General features: G+C 37.8%; 1 protein-coding gene and 1 long non-coding RNA gene across 2 annotated transcripts in view; one reads left to right on the top strand and one right to left on the bottom strand.

Annotated features, from left to right (window-relative positions):
* LOC120743562 overlaps positions 1-4,078 on the top strand; it is a 30,200-nt gene extending 26,122 nt beyond the window's left edge. The window contains exon 4 of the long non-coding RNA XR_005698231.1: positions 4,068-4,078. This is a non-coding gene — a long non-coding RNA (uncharacterized LOC120743562). The remainder of the gene's footprint in view (positions 1-4,067) is intronic.
* The window catches only part of LOC120743559 (polyunsaturated fatty acid lipoxygenase ALOX15B-like), a 28,351-nt gene extending 22,806 nt beyond the window's left edge, over positions 1-5,545 (bottom strand). The window contains exons 1-6 of the mRNA XM_040047218.1: positions 5,415-5,545; positions 3,177-3,330; positions 2,888-3,086; positions 2,644-2,728; positions 2,281-2,403; positions 2,083-2,186 (exon numbers count right to left, since the gene is read on the bottom strand). Of these exons, the coding sequence (XP_039903152.1) occupies positions 2,083-2,186; positions 2,281-2,403; positions 2,644-2,728; positions 2,888-3,086; positions 3,177-3,323 (658 nt within the window). The 5' untranslated portion in view covers positions 3,324-3,330; positions 5,415-5,545. The remainder of the gene's footprint in view (positions 1-2,082; positions 2,187-2,280; positions 2,404-2,643; positions 2,729-2,887; positions 3,087-3,176; positions 3,331-5,414) is intronic.
* Positions 5,546-18,229: the final 12,684 nt, after the last annotated feature.

Genomic DNA, 18,229 nt, shown 5'->3' with positions numbered 1-18,229 from the left:
TACCACGTACTTCAGTATAAAGACTCCATCAACAAGGCCAAACAAAGCTTCTACTCTGGTATTATCAGTTCTTATGAGGGTAATACAAGGACTCTGTTTTCAGTTCTCAACAAACTAATTCATTCCCCCAACGCTTTACCACCGCACTTCTATTCCTCTGAAACCTGCAACTCCTTGATGCTGTTCAGGACTAGGAAAATCAATAACATCCACCAGCAACTCAGATCAAATGTTGTGTCTACGCCCTCTCCAGAACCTTTTCTCCTTTTTGAGCCGTTTTCCACTTTTCATCTTCCTGATTTATCTGATATTTCCGAGTTCATATGTAAATCAAAGCCTGCCACATGTCATCTTGACCCCATGCCCACGGGGCTTGTGAAATCCTGCCTCTCTTCTTTACTCCCACTCATTTCTGCTATCATTCACTCTTCTCACACCACCGGTATCGTTCCCTCCTTATTGAAGACTGCTCTAGTCACTCCTATACTGAAAAAACCTTCTTTAGATCCTAACAACTTTAGCAACCTCCGTCCGATTTCCAATCTACCCTTCATTTCTAAGATACTCGAAAAAGTGGTTGCAGCTCAACTTCATTTACACCTGGTTAATAATAACATCAACGAGAGATTTCAATCTGGTTTTCGCTCATGTCACAGTACCGAAACTGCTCTACTTAAAGTCACTAACGATCTTCTAATTGGAGCTGACTCTGGTCTTCTCACCATTCTCGTCCTTTTAGATCTGAGCTCAGCCTTTGACACCATTTCTCACTCTGTCCTTCTAAGCAGACTTTCCTCTCTCGGCATCTCTGACACACCCCTCGCCTGGTTTCAATCATATCTCCTCGACCGTTCCCAGTTTATTCAACTAAGATCATTCCGCTCTCGTCTATTCCCCGTCACCTCTGGTGTACCCCAAGGCTCAGTTTTAGGCCCTCTTCTCTTTATAATATACATCCTCCCTCTAGGTACCATCTTCCGCAAATTTGATCTTCAGTTTCACTGTTTTGCTGATGACACCCAGTTATATCTCTCTTGCAAACCTGATTCCTCCTTCCCACCTTCTTCCCTTACAGAATGTCTATCCAAGTTAAAATCCTGGTTTACCTCTAATTTTCTAAAGCTCAATGAGGATAAAACTGAGATCCTCCTTATTGGCACCAAATCCAACCTTTTGAAGGCAAACCATTTCTCACTTACCATCGATAACTCCACAGTTTTCCCTTCTACTCAGGTTAAGAGCCTTGGTGTCATCCTAGACAGTTCACTTTCCTATAAATCTCACATCAATAATCTCACCCATTCTGCCTACTTCCATCTACGTAACATTAACAGATTGCTTCCTTCTCTTTCCACCCAGTCTACGTCCATTCTTGTCCATAGTCTTGTTACCTCCCGTATTGACTACTGCAATTCTCTTTTGCATGGTCTCCCCCAAAAATCCCTCCATAAGCTTCAACTGGTTCAGAACTCTGTTGCTCGCATTATCACCAGAACCCCCTCCTACCAGCACATCACCCCTGTTCTTCAGGAACTTCACTGGCTGCCTGTGAAATTCCGGATAATTTTCAAACTTCTTCTGCTCACCTTCAAGGCCATTCATAACCTCGCTCCTCCTTACCTTTCTGACCTGTTAACCACCACCTGTTCTGCCCGTTCACTTCGTTCTTCTTCTTCTATCCAGCTTACTGTATCTTCCTTCCGCCTCACCACCATGGGAAGCAGAGCTTTCAGCTGCTCTGCTCCCAGGCTGTGGAACTCTCTGCCCCCAGAAATAAGAAACATTGGTTCTCTCCCCCAGTTTAAATCCCAACTCAAAACTCATCTGTCCAAATCTGCATATTCACTGTGAATCCACTGTTTGTTAATTTTATCTTGTGCTTTTATTTTATTGTTCTTATTCTGCCATTGTTTTACTAAGTGTTTTATCCTATTGTAAAGTGTCCTTGGGTGACTTGAAAGGCGCTCATAAATAAAAAAAATGTATTATTATTATTATTATTATTATTATTATTATTATTATTATATAACATCGTGAAGTATGAGCAATGTTTGAGTAGATGAACTTCTGATGATTTGTTACCTGTTACTTGAGTTCGATGAGCGCATAAAAGATGACTAATATCATCTATGTGAGTCCAGTTTTTCTTTAACTCAGCCATTTCAATCAGTTCCAACTCTACCAGTCTAGAAAAGAAAAACATTACTTATTATGATGCTTATAATTTCATTAGATGTGTAGAGATAAAAAGAGATGTGTAACAGGACATGAATACTTCACCCTGTGACTGCAGTGTATTTCATCTCTGCTGTCTTGGTCAAGGAAAAATGGACATCATAGGGCAGAGACTGAATGCTGTTTGCCTTAATGCAGTGCGGTATCCCCTGTGCATATACATCCCAGCTGGGCACGATAGCGATAACAGAGTGGTGAGTGGAGAGCCTAATTACCAATGTATCTGCAGTCTCAATGAAGATTATATATAAACCTAACACACTTAAATTTTACATGATATTTTTTATAAATCCTGGTGGATTTTATGTGCTATTTATTTGTTTCCATATTTCATTAATATACACCAAATTTTGATTTCAGGCAACTTAATGTTAAGATGCAAAATGTAAAAATACTCTAATTTCTTACCAAAAGACTTTCTGTCGCTGCTTAAGTTCCTGCTGCCGACTGCACCCACCAAGATGACTGTTGCTGTCATCAAAGGTTCTGAGAGCTTCATAAAAGATTTGAAAAAGATAAAAAATAGTATATTATCATCTTTTAAAATATAGTATCATTGCAGTTTTGCTTGATCACCTTTATTGCCTCTTTATTGGTTATCTTTTTGGGTGTCATTGAAACGTATAAATAAGACAAGCACATTTCCACAAACCTGTCCCCTCTCTGAAGCAATAGACCTCACTGTCAGTAATCCAGTGGTAGATGGGGAAGTGGTAGGTTTTGTTTTTAGGGGATTTCACTTCCACCTTGGCAGGATACCAAGAGTCTTGGAGAAACCTTTTCTGTTTGTCTAACTTTATCATCACCAGCTTTCCAAGGGATTTGGGGCAGGACACAATAAAATGAGATACCTGGAAAAAACAAAACAAAAATAAAAACAAAAGATCCCCATCACATGTAGTTTTAAATAGTTTTAATATGCAGAGGGGTTTCAGACTCACTTGCCCTCTGAAGAAAGATGGTTTCCAGCTTGTGAGATCAATGCGTTTGCTCTCTCCATCTGTCCCGACCAGTGTAATGTAGACGTTATTGAAAGTGGAGGCCAAGGCCAGATTGCCAGTAAACACGGTCACTTCATAGTTAATCATTGTCACCCTTAAAGTAGAAAAACCCAGATGAAGAGAGAATTTTAATAACCATTCTCAGCATCATTTGACCGAACATTTAATTCAAATTAGTACTTTATTCCATCATAAGTTGCAGTCCAATTATTGCAGATTGAAATAGTTTCATAAATAATCTGCCTTATCTCAGCAAATGAGACCAAGAACATCCTCTGAAGAAATGTTGATATGAAAAAAGTCACCGCTAATATCGTTATGTTTTATAGGACTGCTCAGTAAGCTGCATCAGTCATTGCTGATCACAAAAGTATGAACCGGCAGAACCTGCAAAAACTATGCATACTACAGAGTTAGAAGGGAATTATCGTCAAGGACTGTTTTATTAAATTAGAATGAATTATGCATTTTATCCTTGTCTCTTTTCTCTCCTTCTTCCCCTCTCATCTCTCCACTGGTTGCTGCAGATGGCTGCTCCTTCCTGAGTCCTGTTAGAGGTCCCTTTCATTTAAGTTAGTTTTTATTCCCTTCATCTTTACATTGATCTGTATTTTGAAATATTGATGTTCCAGAAGGAGTTTGATAAGTAAAAATCCTGAAAAATTATTAAATCGTATTAATTTTATTCTGTAAAATCCAAATGCCTGACTTCCTCTTCTTATTGAGTTCATTATGGCTCCAAGAGACATTTCTGAACAACTTGGGATGTTCAATATGGTAACTGCACTTGTGAATGTAGCTGAACAACAGTGAAAGTCTTAATTTATTGAGCCATTTTATCTCATTCAAACCTGAGACAGATTTCAATTTGAACAGCTTCTTTAATGATGGGATAAGGCTATGGTGGCAAGGTCAGGTTCATAGACTTATTCTTAATAGGTGAAGTCAGTGCAGTTAGATAAGTGGTGGGTGCAGGAGTCCAAGCAACCACTGAGGTGTTTCTTTTTATTTTTTAAGGAATATTTTTGTTTATTGCATTTTATTATAATTATCTTATCTCACTATCTTACTTGGCTTCTTAGACTAACATTAAGTGCAGATAAGATGTCTGCTTTAGTTGTGGGGCTGACACTCTTTATATCAGTAACAGTATGCTAGCAGGATAACAATGACAAACAAAAACATCAGCTGCATAGTTCAACTGTGGCGCTGATATGATCAGTTCTGTCACTTATACTATTGTCGTTTAGCGATAGACAACACGTTCTCACTCCCAAAGCGTCACATTTTACGCTAGGTGACAAATCGTCAACATATCACCAGTTTAAAAAGGTTGTGTGTGTGTGTGTGTGTGTGTGTGTGTGTGTGTGTGTGTGTATATATGTATATATATATATATATATATATATATATATATATATATATATATATATATATATATATATATATATATATATATATATATATATATATATATGTGTGTATATGTGTGTATGTGTATATATATATATATATATATGTATATGTGTATATATGTATATGTGTATATATATATGTATATGTGTGTATATATATATATATATATATATATATATATATATATATATGTATATGTGTGTGTATGTGTGTGTATGTATATATGTATGTATGTATGTATGTATATATATATGTATGTATGTATGTATATATGTATGTATATATATCTAAATATACGAAAAGCAAGTTTTTGTTCCATATGATCGGGTTTAAACAGTCTGACTCACAGAAATAACATATTGAGACATTTATATTTGACCAGGTGCACAGAAAACATCCCTGTATCGACAAAACTCGGTCATCTTATCGTTAGACACCGTCAAAGTTAGTTCACAAACGCATACATTTGCTCAATGCTAATTATATTTTGTTGTCACTGGGAACAGAAAGAGAAAACGTTCAGACATTTTTGAACACACACTGAATAAGGCTCTGTGTGATGCATTTCACACAGAGCCTTATTCAGTATGTGTTCAAAAATGTGCGCACTCAACATTACTGTCATATTCATTGGGGGTATCCCCGGGACTGTTTTGTTCTTTCCACGTTCGATCCGTTATTCTAAATCAGCAGCCTCCTGCACTCTACCTGCAATCTGCACACTGCCGTGCCTCGACTTCTCTGTGAAGGAAACCAGCTTACCTGGAGGGGGAGCGGAGAAAGCTGCGAGGAATTCAGAGAGATGTCTGCACAGCCAAAGCGAAAACGCACAAGAAAATCCGACTGAAGAAATCCTGGGTGATTACTTTTATAGTGTCGGAGAAGGTCACACGAGGAGGAGGGGAATATTTGTTGAGGAAGTTTCAAAAGTCGGGGGGCGGCGGGGGTGAGCTGAGTTAAATATTGGAGGTGCTGAATAGATGACTTAATAAAAGCGGACATTAAACATTAAAGAAAGAAAGAAAGAAAACAAGAGCGGAGCAAAGAGCACCTTTTGTGTCAAAAGAAAATCCGAAACTCACTGGAGTTTTGAGAAATAGCCAGCGTCTGCAGGATAGTGTCAAGAAAACAAACTGTTAGTGAGAATATCCAGCAAGAATGGTTGCAACATTTAATGAAAGTTAAGATAATGAATAAAAAAAATCACACCAATCTGTTGGTTTATTTTGTTTTTAAGTCAAAAGGTTATGCGCTATATAACAGCACAACTTTTCAGGATGATTTTCAAGAATAGGTGCCACCACAGCTTAACAGACACAGACTGAAGTCTACCACTAATGATAGTCAGCACAGTCATTCTCACAATGTCAAAAATACCCAGCAGGAGTGTGAGAGACACAATAATGGGACATTGTTCCTCGATTTTAAACTGAAACTAAAACACGATGAGTTTCGTTTTTAGTCATTTTCCTGGAAATGTGCTAGGCGCCCCTGTGAACAAAAGGTCATCAGCGCATTTCATGGCAAAAGGATTACAGGAATCTTTTGCCATTGCTTGGTATTTTACTCATTCTTTCAGCCATTAGATTATATATTTAGACTGCTTAGCTAGGCGTAATGATGTTTCAGTATGTTATCTGCTAACTGTTTTGCTTAGAAGGATGAAACTTCCTGGAAAAAGATAGTGGGAATTGCTCTCTGCCCAGCCACAGCCCGTGGGACAGAAACCTGTTGTAACTAAAAGATACAGAGAGTTGTGTGTGGGGAGGAGGTATAAAAGAGGAGCTGAGACGTCCCAAGGGCAGAGCTGGTGAACTGTGATGTTTGATGTGTGTGTTGGCTCTCCTGCGCAGTAATAAGTAGCTTGATCACAGCTGTTTCCGTGTTGCAGACTTTATTTACAAAATTCCACAACAGGAATTAAGCACTTACTGATACCTTACTAATGCTTAATAGTGTGACATTATTATAAAGTGTTACCTTTTATTCCAGTAGTGACAGATTACTTTAGTGATGGAAATAATTATTTGATATCTTTGGAACACATTGTGTGTTCGTGAAAAAAATGTTTTGTTCAATTTACTAAATTTTTTTATGACAAGTGGTTGCACGAAATAAATTTGTTTGAATCCAGAAATATTTTTTAAGTACACAGAATTTAATTTAAGCGAGTAAAGCCAACATATATTTTTAAGCTACTTTAACTTAACTGTTGTGGATACGACTTACCGTAGTCAAATAATATTAGTAATTCCAACTAAGGTCGTGTTAAGTGTACCAGAATAATTTGTTTCCTTTAAACTTAGGTCCCAAAGTTATATTCAAATCAATCAAATTGTTAATTTCTCTCTATTTCAATTAAGTAAATTTTACTTAAAAAATATTGCTTACCCTGATTTGTAGTTCTTTTTAATAACGTCAATAATGAAAACTACAAAATTTTTTCACATCTTTTATTAATGCAAAATTTGTTGCAAACAGAATAAGAATCCACATCTAAGGGAAATTGCTGTAATTTGTATAATACAAATTACAAAACTTTTGCCTATGAACTAATAGCTTTAAAAAGCTCTTTTCAAATAAAACAGAAACAACAGACAAGAGAAATGTTAACCAATGTTTCTCTTCCTCTAACAAAGAATAAAACACTGCCAGCGGTATAAAGTATCACAATTAGAAACTGATGCATCCACAAAAGTAACCAAAGTTTCAGACTTGCTGTTCTGCGATCCATATTTAGAAATTGCATTATTCACAAGAGCACCAGTCATTGGTAATTTACATAACAGCATTTTCTGGATGTGTGGTTTTAGAAATCTTCCTATCCAGTAGCAATTTTGTTCTTCAGCCCAAGGACTTTGGGGGAGAGCTTTTCCCCATCCAATCCCATCAACACTTTCTGAATGAATTCATAATAGTGCCTCAATTCCTTGGGGTAGGCTAGGTTTAGTGCATAGATTACTCCAAGCATCAATGCACAAGCTTGGGCCGGAGATCCAATGTTGCCCATGACTATCTCCCCTTCAACAAATATTCCAATGTCATCATAATGTCCATTTTGTCCATCCTCCTTGTTGATGACATAAATGCCCATGGTGTGCTTCTTTAGGTCTCTCTGGATGTCATCTCCCTCAATGTCCTAAACATTTAATAAAAAGGTAAAAGAAAAACAATTAACTCTACAATTAAATTCCAATCTAGTCGTTTGTGTGTGTGTGTGTGTGTGTGTAAATATCTATCTAAAAAGTGTGTGTATAGATGACCTGCTAACAATGACTTAAATGACTTACCAAGTACTCCCGAATAAGGCTTCCGTCCTCTTCACCAAGGTAGAGGCAAAGTGCCCTGAGAACTGCTTCCCTTTTCACTTTAACATAACTTTCAGCCTGTTTAAAGAGAGTTGATTAAACCAATTTGGAAAAAAACAACAACAATGTCTGACATTCGCAATAAGTAAATTTTATCATAAGTCAGTTCAAACATAGTAAATAAAATTTATATATGAAAATTTCAACATTCAGATTGCTTGGCCGGTCACCTAAAATAGCTTATTTGACTCACCAGTGACCTGCCACTTAAGACAAATGAAATCCAAATAGAATTTGCAATATTCAGATTTACCTCTTGCACGATCTGCAAGTGGTGGGCAAGTTTCTGCCCAGAAACACCGCCCTTCTTCTGGAAAACTGTCATCAGCTGAGGTGTAATTTTGTCTAACTGTGCCGCGAAGGTCGTCTCCAGTTGAAGTGTTGTAATACGCTGGAATTCAGCATTTACCTGTATGACACACACAGAGAAAAAAAGAAGACTGGTGTTTAATCATTGGTATGATTATTTTATTTATTATTTCTTCATTAAATGCTACAATGCAATTGCCATCACTTCATAAAGCATGATTAGCATATGGGTTAGTATACAGTGCATGAAGGATGTTACTACTGTTAATCAAAGAAGAAATGAATGGCATCAGTCCATTTAGTGGGTTTAAAGGGTTTTAAAAATCAGATATTTGTCTGTTTCAGGTGGTTGGCAACAGATTTTCCTGTGCTCTTTGTCCACTGGTGGGAGTGTCTCACCTGTGAGGTCAGCACCTCTTGGCGGTGAGAGGTCTTAGGGGTTTTAGCTTGACCCATTTATTTTTTATCTTATGAGCAACAAAATTTGTTCATCACATTTTTAATTTACATTTGTTTAGCACATGCTTTTAACAATCTGAGGCTAACTAAAAACTAATAGCTAAATAAAAGGTTTTAGGTTAATTCACAATTGATAATCTGATTTCACTCTATTAATTATTGAGATGATTAATCAATCATTTCAATAATCAAACTCACTATAAAATAGTTTGGGCCCTATATGTAGTGCAAACTTACTTAAACAATCAAATATTTTTTTTATTTATAAGAAAAATCAAAAATGAATTTTATTCATGTTTCTACACTTTAAGTCACTTATGTTTTTCATACACAACTTGTATTTTAAGTGCTGCTCAAATAAATACCGTATTTTCACGACCATAAGGCGCACTGTGCTAAAAGGCGCAGTCTCAGTTATGTGTGCCCTTACTGTATTTAACACACACATAAGGCGCACTGGACCATAGGGCGCATACAAGTACCGTATGCGTATTTAAAAATAAAGCGGGAGCAAACCTGAATTCGGTACCTTACTCACATTTCTATTGCCGGTAATCGTCATCATCAACACACAAGCATACAAGTGTGCATATTTAAAAATAAAGCAGGAGCAAAACTGAGTTTGGTACTCACATTTTTATTACCAATAATCGTCATCATCAACAACACACAAGCATACAAGTGTGCGTATTTAAAAATAAAGCAGGAGCAAAACTGAGTTTGGTACTCACATTTTTATCATCAATCAAACCCATCGAAGTCCTCATCCTCTGTGTCTGAATTGAACAGCTGCGCTAAATCTCCATCAAACATGCCAGGTTCACTGTCTTCACCGTCAGAGTCACTTTCCGTGCCGTGCGGCTCCTCGGAAACGATGCCGGCTTTTGCGAAAGCTCGAACAACAGTGCCAGCAGACATGTTAGCCCAAGCATCTACAATCCATTGGCAAATTGTGGCGTAACTCGCCCGGCGCTGCCTTCCACTCTTAGTGAAACTGTGGTCTCCACCGGTCATCCATCGCTCCCAGGCCGCTCGCAGCCTTACTTTGAACGGGTGGTTCACACCGATGTCCAGCGGTTGGAGTTCCTTTGTCAGGCCTCCCGGAATGACAGCAAGCTCACAGTTCATTTGCTTCACAAGTTTTTTCACATCGGCTGTGAGATGGGCACGCATAGAGTCACAGATCAACAGCGATGGTGATGCGTGGAAAAAACCACCTGGTCTCCTTACATACACCTCCCTCAGCCAGTCTTTCATCATTTCCTCATCCATCCAGCCCTTTTCATTTGCCTTAATGATGATTTCTGCTGGAAACTTCTCTTTAGGCAAAGTCTTTCGCTTAAAAATCACCATAGGCGGCAGTTTCTGTCCATTAGCATGGCAGCCAAGCACAACAGTAAAAGAAGACTTTTCATACCCCGTTGTGCGTATCGCTACCGTGCTGGTCCCCTTCTTCTCCACAGTGTGACTCACCGGGATGTCAAAAGTGAGCGGGACCTCGTCCATGTTTGTGATGTGGCTGGGCTGGATGTTTTTGTCGCCGATGTGTTTGCTGCAGTAGGAGCGGAAGATGGCCAGCTTTTCCTTATAATCCGCTGGAAGTTGCTGCGCTACCGTAGTCCTGGTCCGGATGGAAAAATGGCACCGTTTCATAAAACGAAAGCACCAAGACGGACCTCCTTGGAAATGTTCAATGTTCATCTCTTCAGCTAGTGAAACTGCTTTTAGCCGAATGGTGACCGTCGAAACGCTTCTCCCGCTCGCTCTTTGCTCGATGATCCACCGCTCGATACTTTCCTCCAACTCGAGCCACCTCGCCTTATGTCCGCGGAAACTCAGCTGCGTTTTCTTGACCTGTCGGAGCTTGTTTTCCAGCTTCCTCCATTTGCGAACCATCGATTCGTTAATCTTAAATTCTCTCGCCGCTGCTCGATTTCCATGTTCCTCCGCGTAGCTGATGGCCTTCAGTTTAAACTGTGCTTCGTAAGCGTGTCTCTTTGCCATTTTCAGGGTTGTTAAAACAACGATGTCCTGCATAATGCACATACCTGTTCTTTTATACAGGTATGTGCGATTGTCCCGGTATATACGATCAACGCCCACACTTCACCCTTTAACGTTCTCATGGTGTTCTCTACTACGTCCTCCTTACAACACATAGGGCGCACCGCGCTATAGGGCGCGCCGCACTTTTTGAAGAAAATCTAAGACTTTTAAGTGCGCCTTATGGTCGTGAAAATACGGTACTCTGTACGGTACACAGGTCAAGCATTTAACAACAATAGCTATAAATGCCAGCCTCTTTATACCTATATTTGGGATCATCTTAATCCAAGTGGCCCAGATTAATTAATGTATAACATAAGGAATTACTGAAAAGAACACTCAGCAAAAAAAAAGCATGCCTTTACCTCATTAATCTGGAAAAGTGCAGGCCACCTAGCTTTAAACTCCCCAGCAGTTGGACTTCCCTGCACCACCTCTTGTCTACGGTAGGAAAATGTTCTTGACATCTTCTGTGTTACATCTGAGGCACTGTTTCTTCGTCTTACGTCGGTCAAAAGCTCAACCCTGATGTTTTCTAGACTGTCATCCGTTTCACCAGCTGGGTGTAATGGACAAAAATTGACCTCAGCCTTTTTAGGTTTCTTAACATTTTTGGCTGGGAGGCAATCATCACTGGATTTGTTTTTCAAAGCATTTCACTTCAGGACAGCCAATGTTGCGAATCTTTGTCCTGTAATTAGCCATCTTATATTTCAGGCTAATCATCCAGCCATAGTAACCTGTGGCAGATGGCTCTCGCAGACAAGGGAATTTTTTGATAAGTGCCCCTGCAACTTCATCTATTTGGTAATTTTGAGGATAAGCAGTAAACTGAAAAATCGCCTCAGCTAGCTTCTCTAAGATGTCAGATTTAACACCTGGAGTAATCTTGAGCCGTGTTCCAGTTTCTCTGAAGGTCTCATTTCCACGCTGAAGTTGCATCTCTACATTGAATGAAAATCGAGGAATAGTAAATTCGCGAGGCCATGCACATGATCTCAGCTCACTGTCTGACTGTGGTAGAATTATGGTGCTGTCTGAGTTGGATGAAGACGATGAGAGACTGGAGTTTCTTTGAATACTTTCTGGACTTGCAGAGGAGTCAAGACTGCATGTGGGATACTGCTTTGACAAAGATGCACTTGTATCCAGATTTGCCATGTACAAAAGTTTGATTGTACTTCGGTCTTGAATGTCTTGCATTGATGTTATGTTCATAAACTCATTGTTGAAGTCAGGATCCATGAATTGAATACGAAAGTCTCTTTCAATTCCAAATGCTTGGCGAATTGTGCTCTGAAGATCAGTCAAAGTTCTTGGTATCCCAGATGGAACGTCAAGTCTCCTAAAATCATCATCTGCCACGATGACTCTCAGCTTCAGCTGCTCTGCCATTCTTCAATCTGATTTTTAAAGACATTAGGAGAAAAAAAAAAAGAAAAAAAATACTTTGCATTGAATAATTTTATTAGGGAGCACAAGAGTGCAGAACTGCAACACAGGTTTTACGGGTTAAAAGCAATTTATTTAATTTTATTCTATAGCTTCATACTGGTTTTTTTGCATACGTCAGCCAGAATCCTCAAAAAGTGTCACTTTGCTTTTAGTGGTATGTGTTGCAATTCATCCTTTATCAAAATGTTTTGAGCATCATCAATGATGTTTTTTTTTAAGACATATGACAACATGAGGCATGTTTGGCCAAAAGAACTCAAATGTAATGGAAAAACAATATTACCCTTGTGGGAAGTATCCAATCTTTATTAAAAATAAGCTAAACATTTGTGGTACCCCTCCTGTTGCCATGAAGATAACTGCAACTGAACACATGCAACTGAACACATGCAATTGAAGACAACATTTACTACCTTCTATATGAATGAATCTTTTAAGTATGACCATTCGCCGGCCTCCAATCCTGTAATCTGCCAAGGGGTACTGGTCTACCAAGGCACCAAGATCAACGAGGGAGATGTGTGATGTGGGAAAAAGTTCAAAACCTCTAAAATGCTCCCCATACCAGGCACCCATCTCTTTGACAATGAAGCTCAGGTTTTCCTCCACAACAACCATTTGGACAACTTCTGCAAATTCAGGCAATCCAGCAGAGGAGCCATAAACTACAATCATGCCAGGCCTGTAGTTTGTTCCATTCACAGAAGCATTCTTTGTGAGCTGAATATGGGTAATATCAGGGAATTTAATCTTCAAGTCTCGCTGTACATCATAATGCAGAATGTCAACAGAGACAGTAGAAACAGCTGAGACAGTTAGGCTCGGCCTTACAGTTGTGACAGACTCCAAGTGGTATGCCATCATGAACTGATGTTTCACTGCCAGTGACAGTAGCACATTTTTAAAGCACCGTGTGTGACGAACAACCTGTTTGAAAAAACTGTGCTTTGCCTCGAACCTCATGGTCCACATGCCAACAAGTGGCCCAAAGAATTTAATCATCTGTGGATAATGCTCCACAAAATGATGTTTTTGTAACAGCTTCAGTCCTGGAAACAGCTTTTTCAACCTACATCTGTGGTCAGAGACTCTAGACTCAAGGAAAGCAATTGATTGTTCTGTGTGTACTGGTGCAACAACTAGTTCAACAATGTCCTTTAGGTCCAAAATTACCTGCCAAGCTGTTTCAACTGGAGGTACCAAGTGTCCTACCAACAATGGAAGGAATCGTAAGAGACTCCAATTTTCATGAGCATTTCCTCCAATGCTTTTGTTCCGCATGAAAGTCCTGGGAATAGCATGAGGGCGATTACTCTTGTCTGCCCATTTGTAGGGAAATGTCAGAATGGACTCATTGAGGCTGTCAAAGAAGTTTTGCTTCATTTTGTGTGAGTATTTCCACAAACTTTGAAGTTTAGGGTCCCTTTTTTTCCATCACATGTGCTCTACAAGTAACACCTGGCTTATTGGATTACCTGGAGCCTGGAATTAATTTTGTCTTCTAAGAATTTAAATTGGTGATCAAGAAACATGACAACTAAGAGGCTAACAGAAGATATTGAAGAAGTTAAGAAGTCTCTTAACTTCATGTCAGAGGAATTGAGTAAGGTGGTGAAACAGCAAGCAGGACTACTGGACTTAATTGAAGAAGTAAGACAACTGAAGATTGTGATTAAGGAAAAAGACAAGAAGATTGAAGAGCTGGAAAAAAGAGTTGAAGATTTGGAGCAGTATACAAGAATGGAAGATGTGATTATTTCTGGACTGAAGACAAATCACTACACCTATGCACGGAGTACAGCAGGTGACAAGGAGGGGGAAGATGCACCAAGAGCTGAAAAGGATTTGCTTGAGCAGCAAGTTATTCAGTTTTTCAAAGACAAAGACATTCTTTTGGATAGCAAAAACATAGCTGCATGTCATACTGTTCCACAAAAACATACCAAGATGCCAACTATCATACTACGATTTGTGAACAGCAAATATAAAGTTGAACTGTTAAAGATGGGAAAGAAGTTAAAGGGAACCGGCGTATATGTGAATGAGCATCTCACCAAGAGAAATGCTGAAATTGCACGACAGGCAAGACTATTGAAGAAGGAAAGGCACATCAAGATACCTGAACCAGGAACTGTAAGGTATTCATAAGACTTAATGGGACACCAGAACAAGCTAAAGTAATTGTTGTCAGAGACATTGCAGATCTTGAGAGATTTAAACAAAAGAAATAGAGTTCAATGTAGAAAAGAATTGTGTTGCTGACTGTGATATGAACAATATCTGATAAGTGTGAGAAAAATAACTATGCATGTGAATGTGTGAACAAAAAAAGGCAAAAAATGGAATAGTTTGGATCTCATGATTATAAATTTTGAGTTGGACAATAGTATTGATCCAGATATCCACCTCTATCAGAATGTTGATATGACATGTGAATATTATAATGGGGAAGAGTTGGATCCCAAGATAAAAGGTTTTTCATTAATTCACTTTAACAGTCTTTACAGTAATTTTTCTAAAATCAAAGCGTATCTTGATCAATTCCAAAATAAGTTTGCAGTGGTAGCAATTTCAGAAACATGGTTGAATGATGACAAAGAATTGCAAGATGGACTAGAGGGCTATGAAATGTTTTGGCAAAATAGGAAGAATAGAAGAGGAGGAGGTGTTGCTATGTTTGTTTTTTCACATCTTAAATGTAAAGTTGTTAACAATATGACTGCTGTGATTGATGGAATGTTTAACCATTGAAATTCAGGTTGAAAGCTCAAAAAACATATTAGTTAGCTGCATTTATCGTACAGCTGCATCCTGTATAGATCAGTTTACTAAAGAAATTTCTGTAATATTGGAAAAACACAAGGAGAAGGTGACTTTTTTTTTGTGGTGATTTTAACATCGATCTATTGAAGGCAAACGACCATAATAAGACTTCAGAATTTATTGATACAATGTTTCGTTTTGGATTCCATCCGTTGATTCTAAAGCCGAGCAGAATAATGATGGATAGTGCCACTTTGATCGACAATATTTTTGTCAATAAGATAAACGGCAAGATACATAGTGGACTGTTAGTCACAGATGTAAGTGATCACTTGCCTGTCTTTTCAGTGATTGAAATGAACAATCAACTTCATTTTCAAGAGGAAAAGCAAATGGATTACAGTGGTAGAATAAAAACACCAGAACAAATTGCGGCTTTTAAAACAGACTTAGAAAATTATGACTGGCAAAAAGTTTATGTGGAAGACACTAATGATGCATACAATGCGTTTTTGGATATATTTTTGTCAATCTATGACAGCCATTGTCCAATTAAAAAGTTTTCTAAAAATTATAAAAAGAAAAAACCATGGTTTACACAAGGTCTGGAAAGAGCCTGTAAAAAAAAAAAAAAAGGTTATACAGGACTTTTTTGACACATAGAACAAAGGAAAATGAAGACAAATATAAGAAATATTGAAATAAATTAACATCTATTATGCGATATGAAAAGAAAAGATATTATGAACAGCTGCTTCAAAAACATAAAAGTAATATTAAGGCTACCTGGAGTGTATTAAATAAGATAATAAAAAATCAACATAATACATGTTCTCCAACACGTATTGTAACAAGAGGTAATGTAGTGATTGAGAATACTGAGAGCAAAGATAATGAATTTAATGATTACTTTGTTAATGTAGGTCCCAACTTGGCAAAAGAGATTTCTGTACCAGGAGGAAATTATGATAAAGTAGATTCTACTTCTTGTAAATGTAACTCAATGTTTCTTGGTGGAGTCTGTGAGAGTGACATTGTAGAAGTCGTGAGTAAATTCAAGAGTAAAAAATCCATGGATTGTGACGACCTTGACATGTCACTAATTAAAGAAGTTCGTCATAGTGTCCTTCAGCCATTAACATATATTTGTAACAAATCATTTCAAACTGGAATTTTTCCAGATAAAATGAAAATTGCCAAAGTGATCCCACTATATAAAACTGGTGATAAACAGATTGTGTCAAACTATAGACCAGTATCTTTACTGCCTCAGTTTTCAAAGATTCTTGAAAAACTATTTGCAAACAAACTAGATTATTTTATTGATAAATATGATTTATTGAATGATCATCAGTATGGGTTCAGAAGAAATTGCTCAACATCTCTAGCTGTGATGGAATTTATTGAAAATATTGCAACGGCTGTGGATGAAAAACAGTTTGGAATAGGTGTGTTCATTGATTTACGTAAAGCCTTTGATACAATAGATCATTCTTTACTTTTACGGAAGTGTGAAAGGTATGGTTTAAGAGGTGTTGTACAATTTTGGTTAAATAGTTACTTGAATAATAGGTTCCAACATATGAGTATTAATAACATGAAATCTAAACTTAGAAAAGTAACTTGTGGAGTTCCACAAGGATCTGTTTTGGAACCTAAGTTATTTTTACTTTATATAAATGATATTTGTACAGCCAGTGATACTTTAAAATATGTGATGTTTGCTGATGATACAAACTTATTTTGCTCTGGAAAAGACATAAAGTGTCACAACAGGACTGAACGGACTCACGCGCAGGCTCTAGGTCTTGAAAGCACAAGAGTCTTTATTATGATACACCAGGTGATTATTTACAAAAGTGAGGGGAAAGCCGGGCTCCGGGGGTCCACACATGAACGGAAAAGACGCCGATAGTCACACACACACACACTCCGTCCACTCCTCTTCACACTCCACTCACTCGGGTAACACAGGGGTAGGTAGGTCCAGGGAATCTGTACACAGAGACACGAAGGGATAGTAAGGTAAATCGCTGTGAAAACACTTCAGAAGTAATTGAGCTGGGGTTACACTGACGAGGGTCGGCAACGGTCCAGCGACGAGAAACACAGGGCTGCCATCTTATAAAGGAGCTGGATCACTCGTGATGAGCCACAGGTGCGTGGGCCAAGGGCAGGAGCCCACAGGTGAGCTCCGCCCAGGCAGAGGGAGGAGGGAAAGAGGGGAAGGGAGAGAGCAGGGAAAAAATAAAAAAAGAATACAAAACATATGTAGCCATACTGAGCCGACCGGGTAGGCACAGGGACCCTGACATAAAGAAATTACTGAAAACAGTGGAAACAGAACTCATGAAGTTAAATAGATGGTTTGTATTTAATAAACTATCATTGAATGAAAGTAAAACAAAATTTATGTTATTTGGAGGTAGTAAAAGTAATATTAAAGTAAAATGGAGACAAAATTTTTAGGAGTAATTATTGATGATAAACTTTGTTGGAAGCCCCACATAGAACATGTGAAACGAAAATTATCCAAGTCTATTTCTATTCTTTATAAAACAAGAGATTTTTTGAATAAGAACTGCCTTTATTTATTGTATACTTCCCTTTGTTTGCCTTATATGACCTACTGTGCAGAAATTTGGGGGAACACATACAAAACATATTTGGATTCAATATTTAAATTGCAAAAAAGAGCTATTAGAATAATAAATAAAGTTGGATATAGGGAGTCCACCAACCAGTTTTTTGTAGGATCATCTATGTTAAAATTCATGGACATTATATATTCTAAAACTTTAGAAATTATATATCGTGTGATGAAAAAGAATGTTCCAATTTGTATTTTAAGTATGTTTCAACTAAGAGATGGAAAATATGATTTAAGGGGGTCTTATACGTTTGAAATGCCTAAAGTGAGAACCAATGTTAAGTATAGATGTGTGTCAGTTTTGGGAGTGAAATTATGGAATGGACTTAATGATGAACTGAAGATGTGTTTTTCTTTGTCATTCTTCAGGAAGATTTTAAAAATTAGTATTATACAAGGTTATAGAAATTTGGTTTGTTAAAATTTTTTTGTGTTGATTTAATTTCTTGATTTATCATTGATTTCTTTTCAAACTGTTATACAACTTATTTATCAATGCTATTTATTTTCTTGGTTAAGGATTTGAT

The sequence above is a fragment of the Simochromis diagramma genome, unplaced genomic scaffold, assembly GCF_900408965.1.
Source record: "Simochromis diagramma unplaced genomic scaffold, fSimDia1.1 OVJJ01000185.1, whole genome shotgun sequence".
NCBI classification, from domain to species: Eukaryota; Metazoa; Chordata; class Actinopteri; order Cichliformes; family Cichlidae; genus Simochromis; species Simochromis diagramma.
This window is presented reverse-complemented; position numbering and strand designations above follow the sequence as displayed.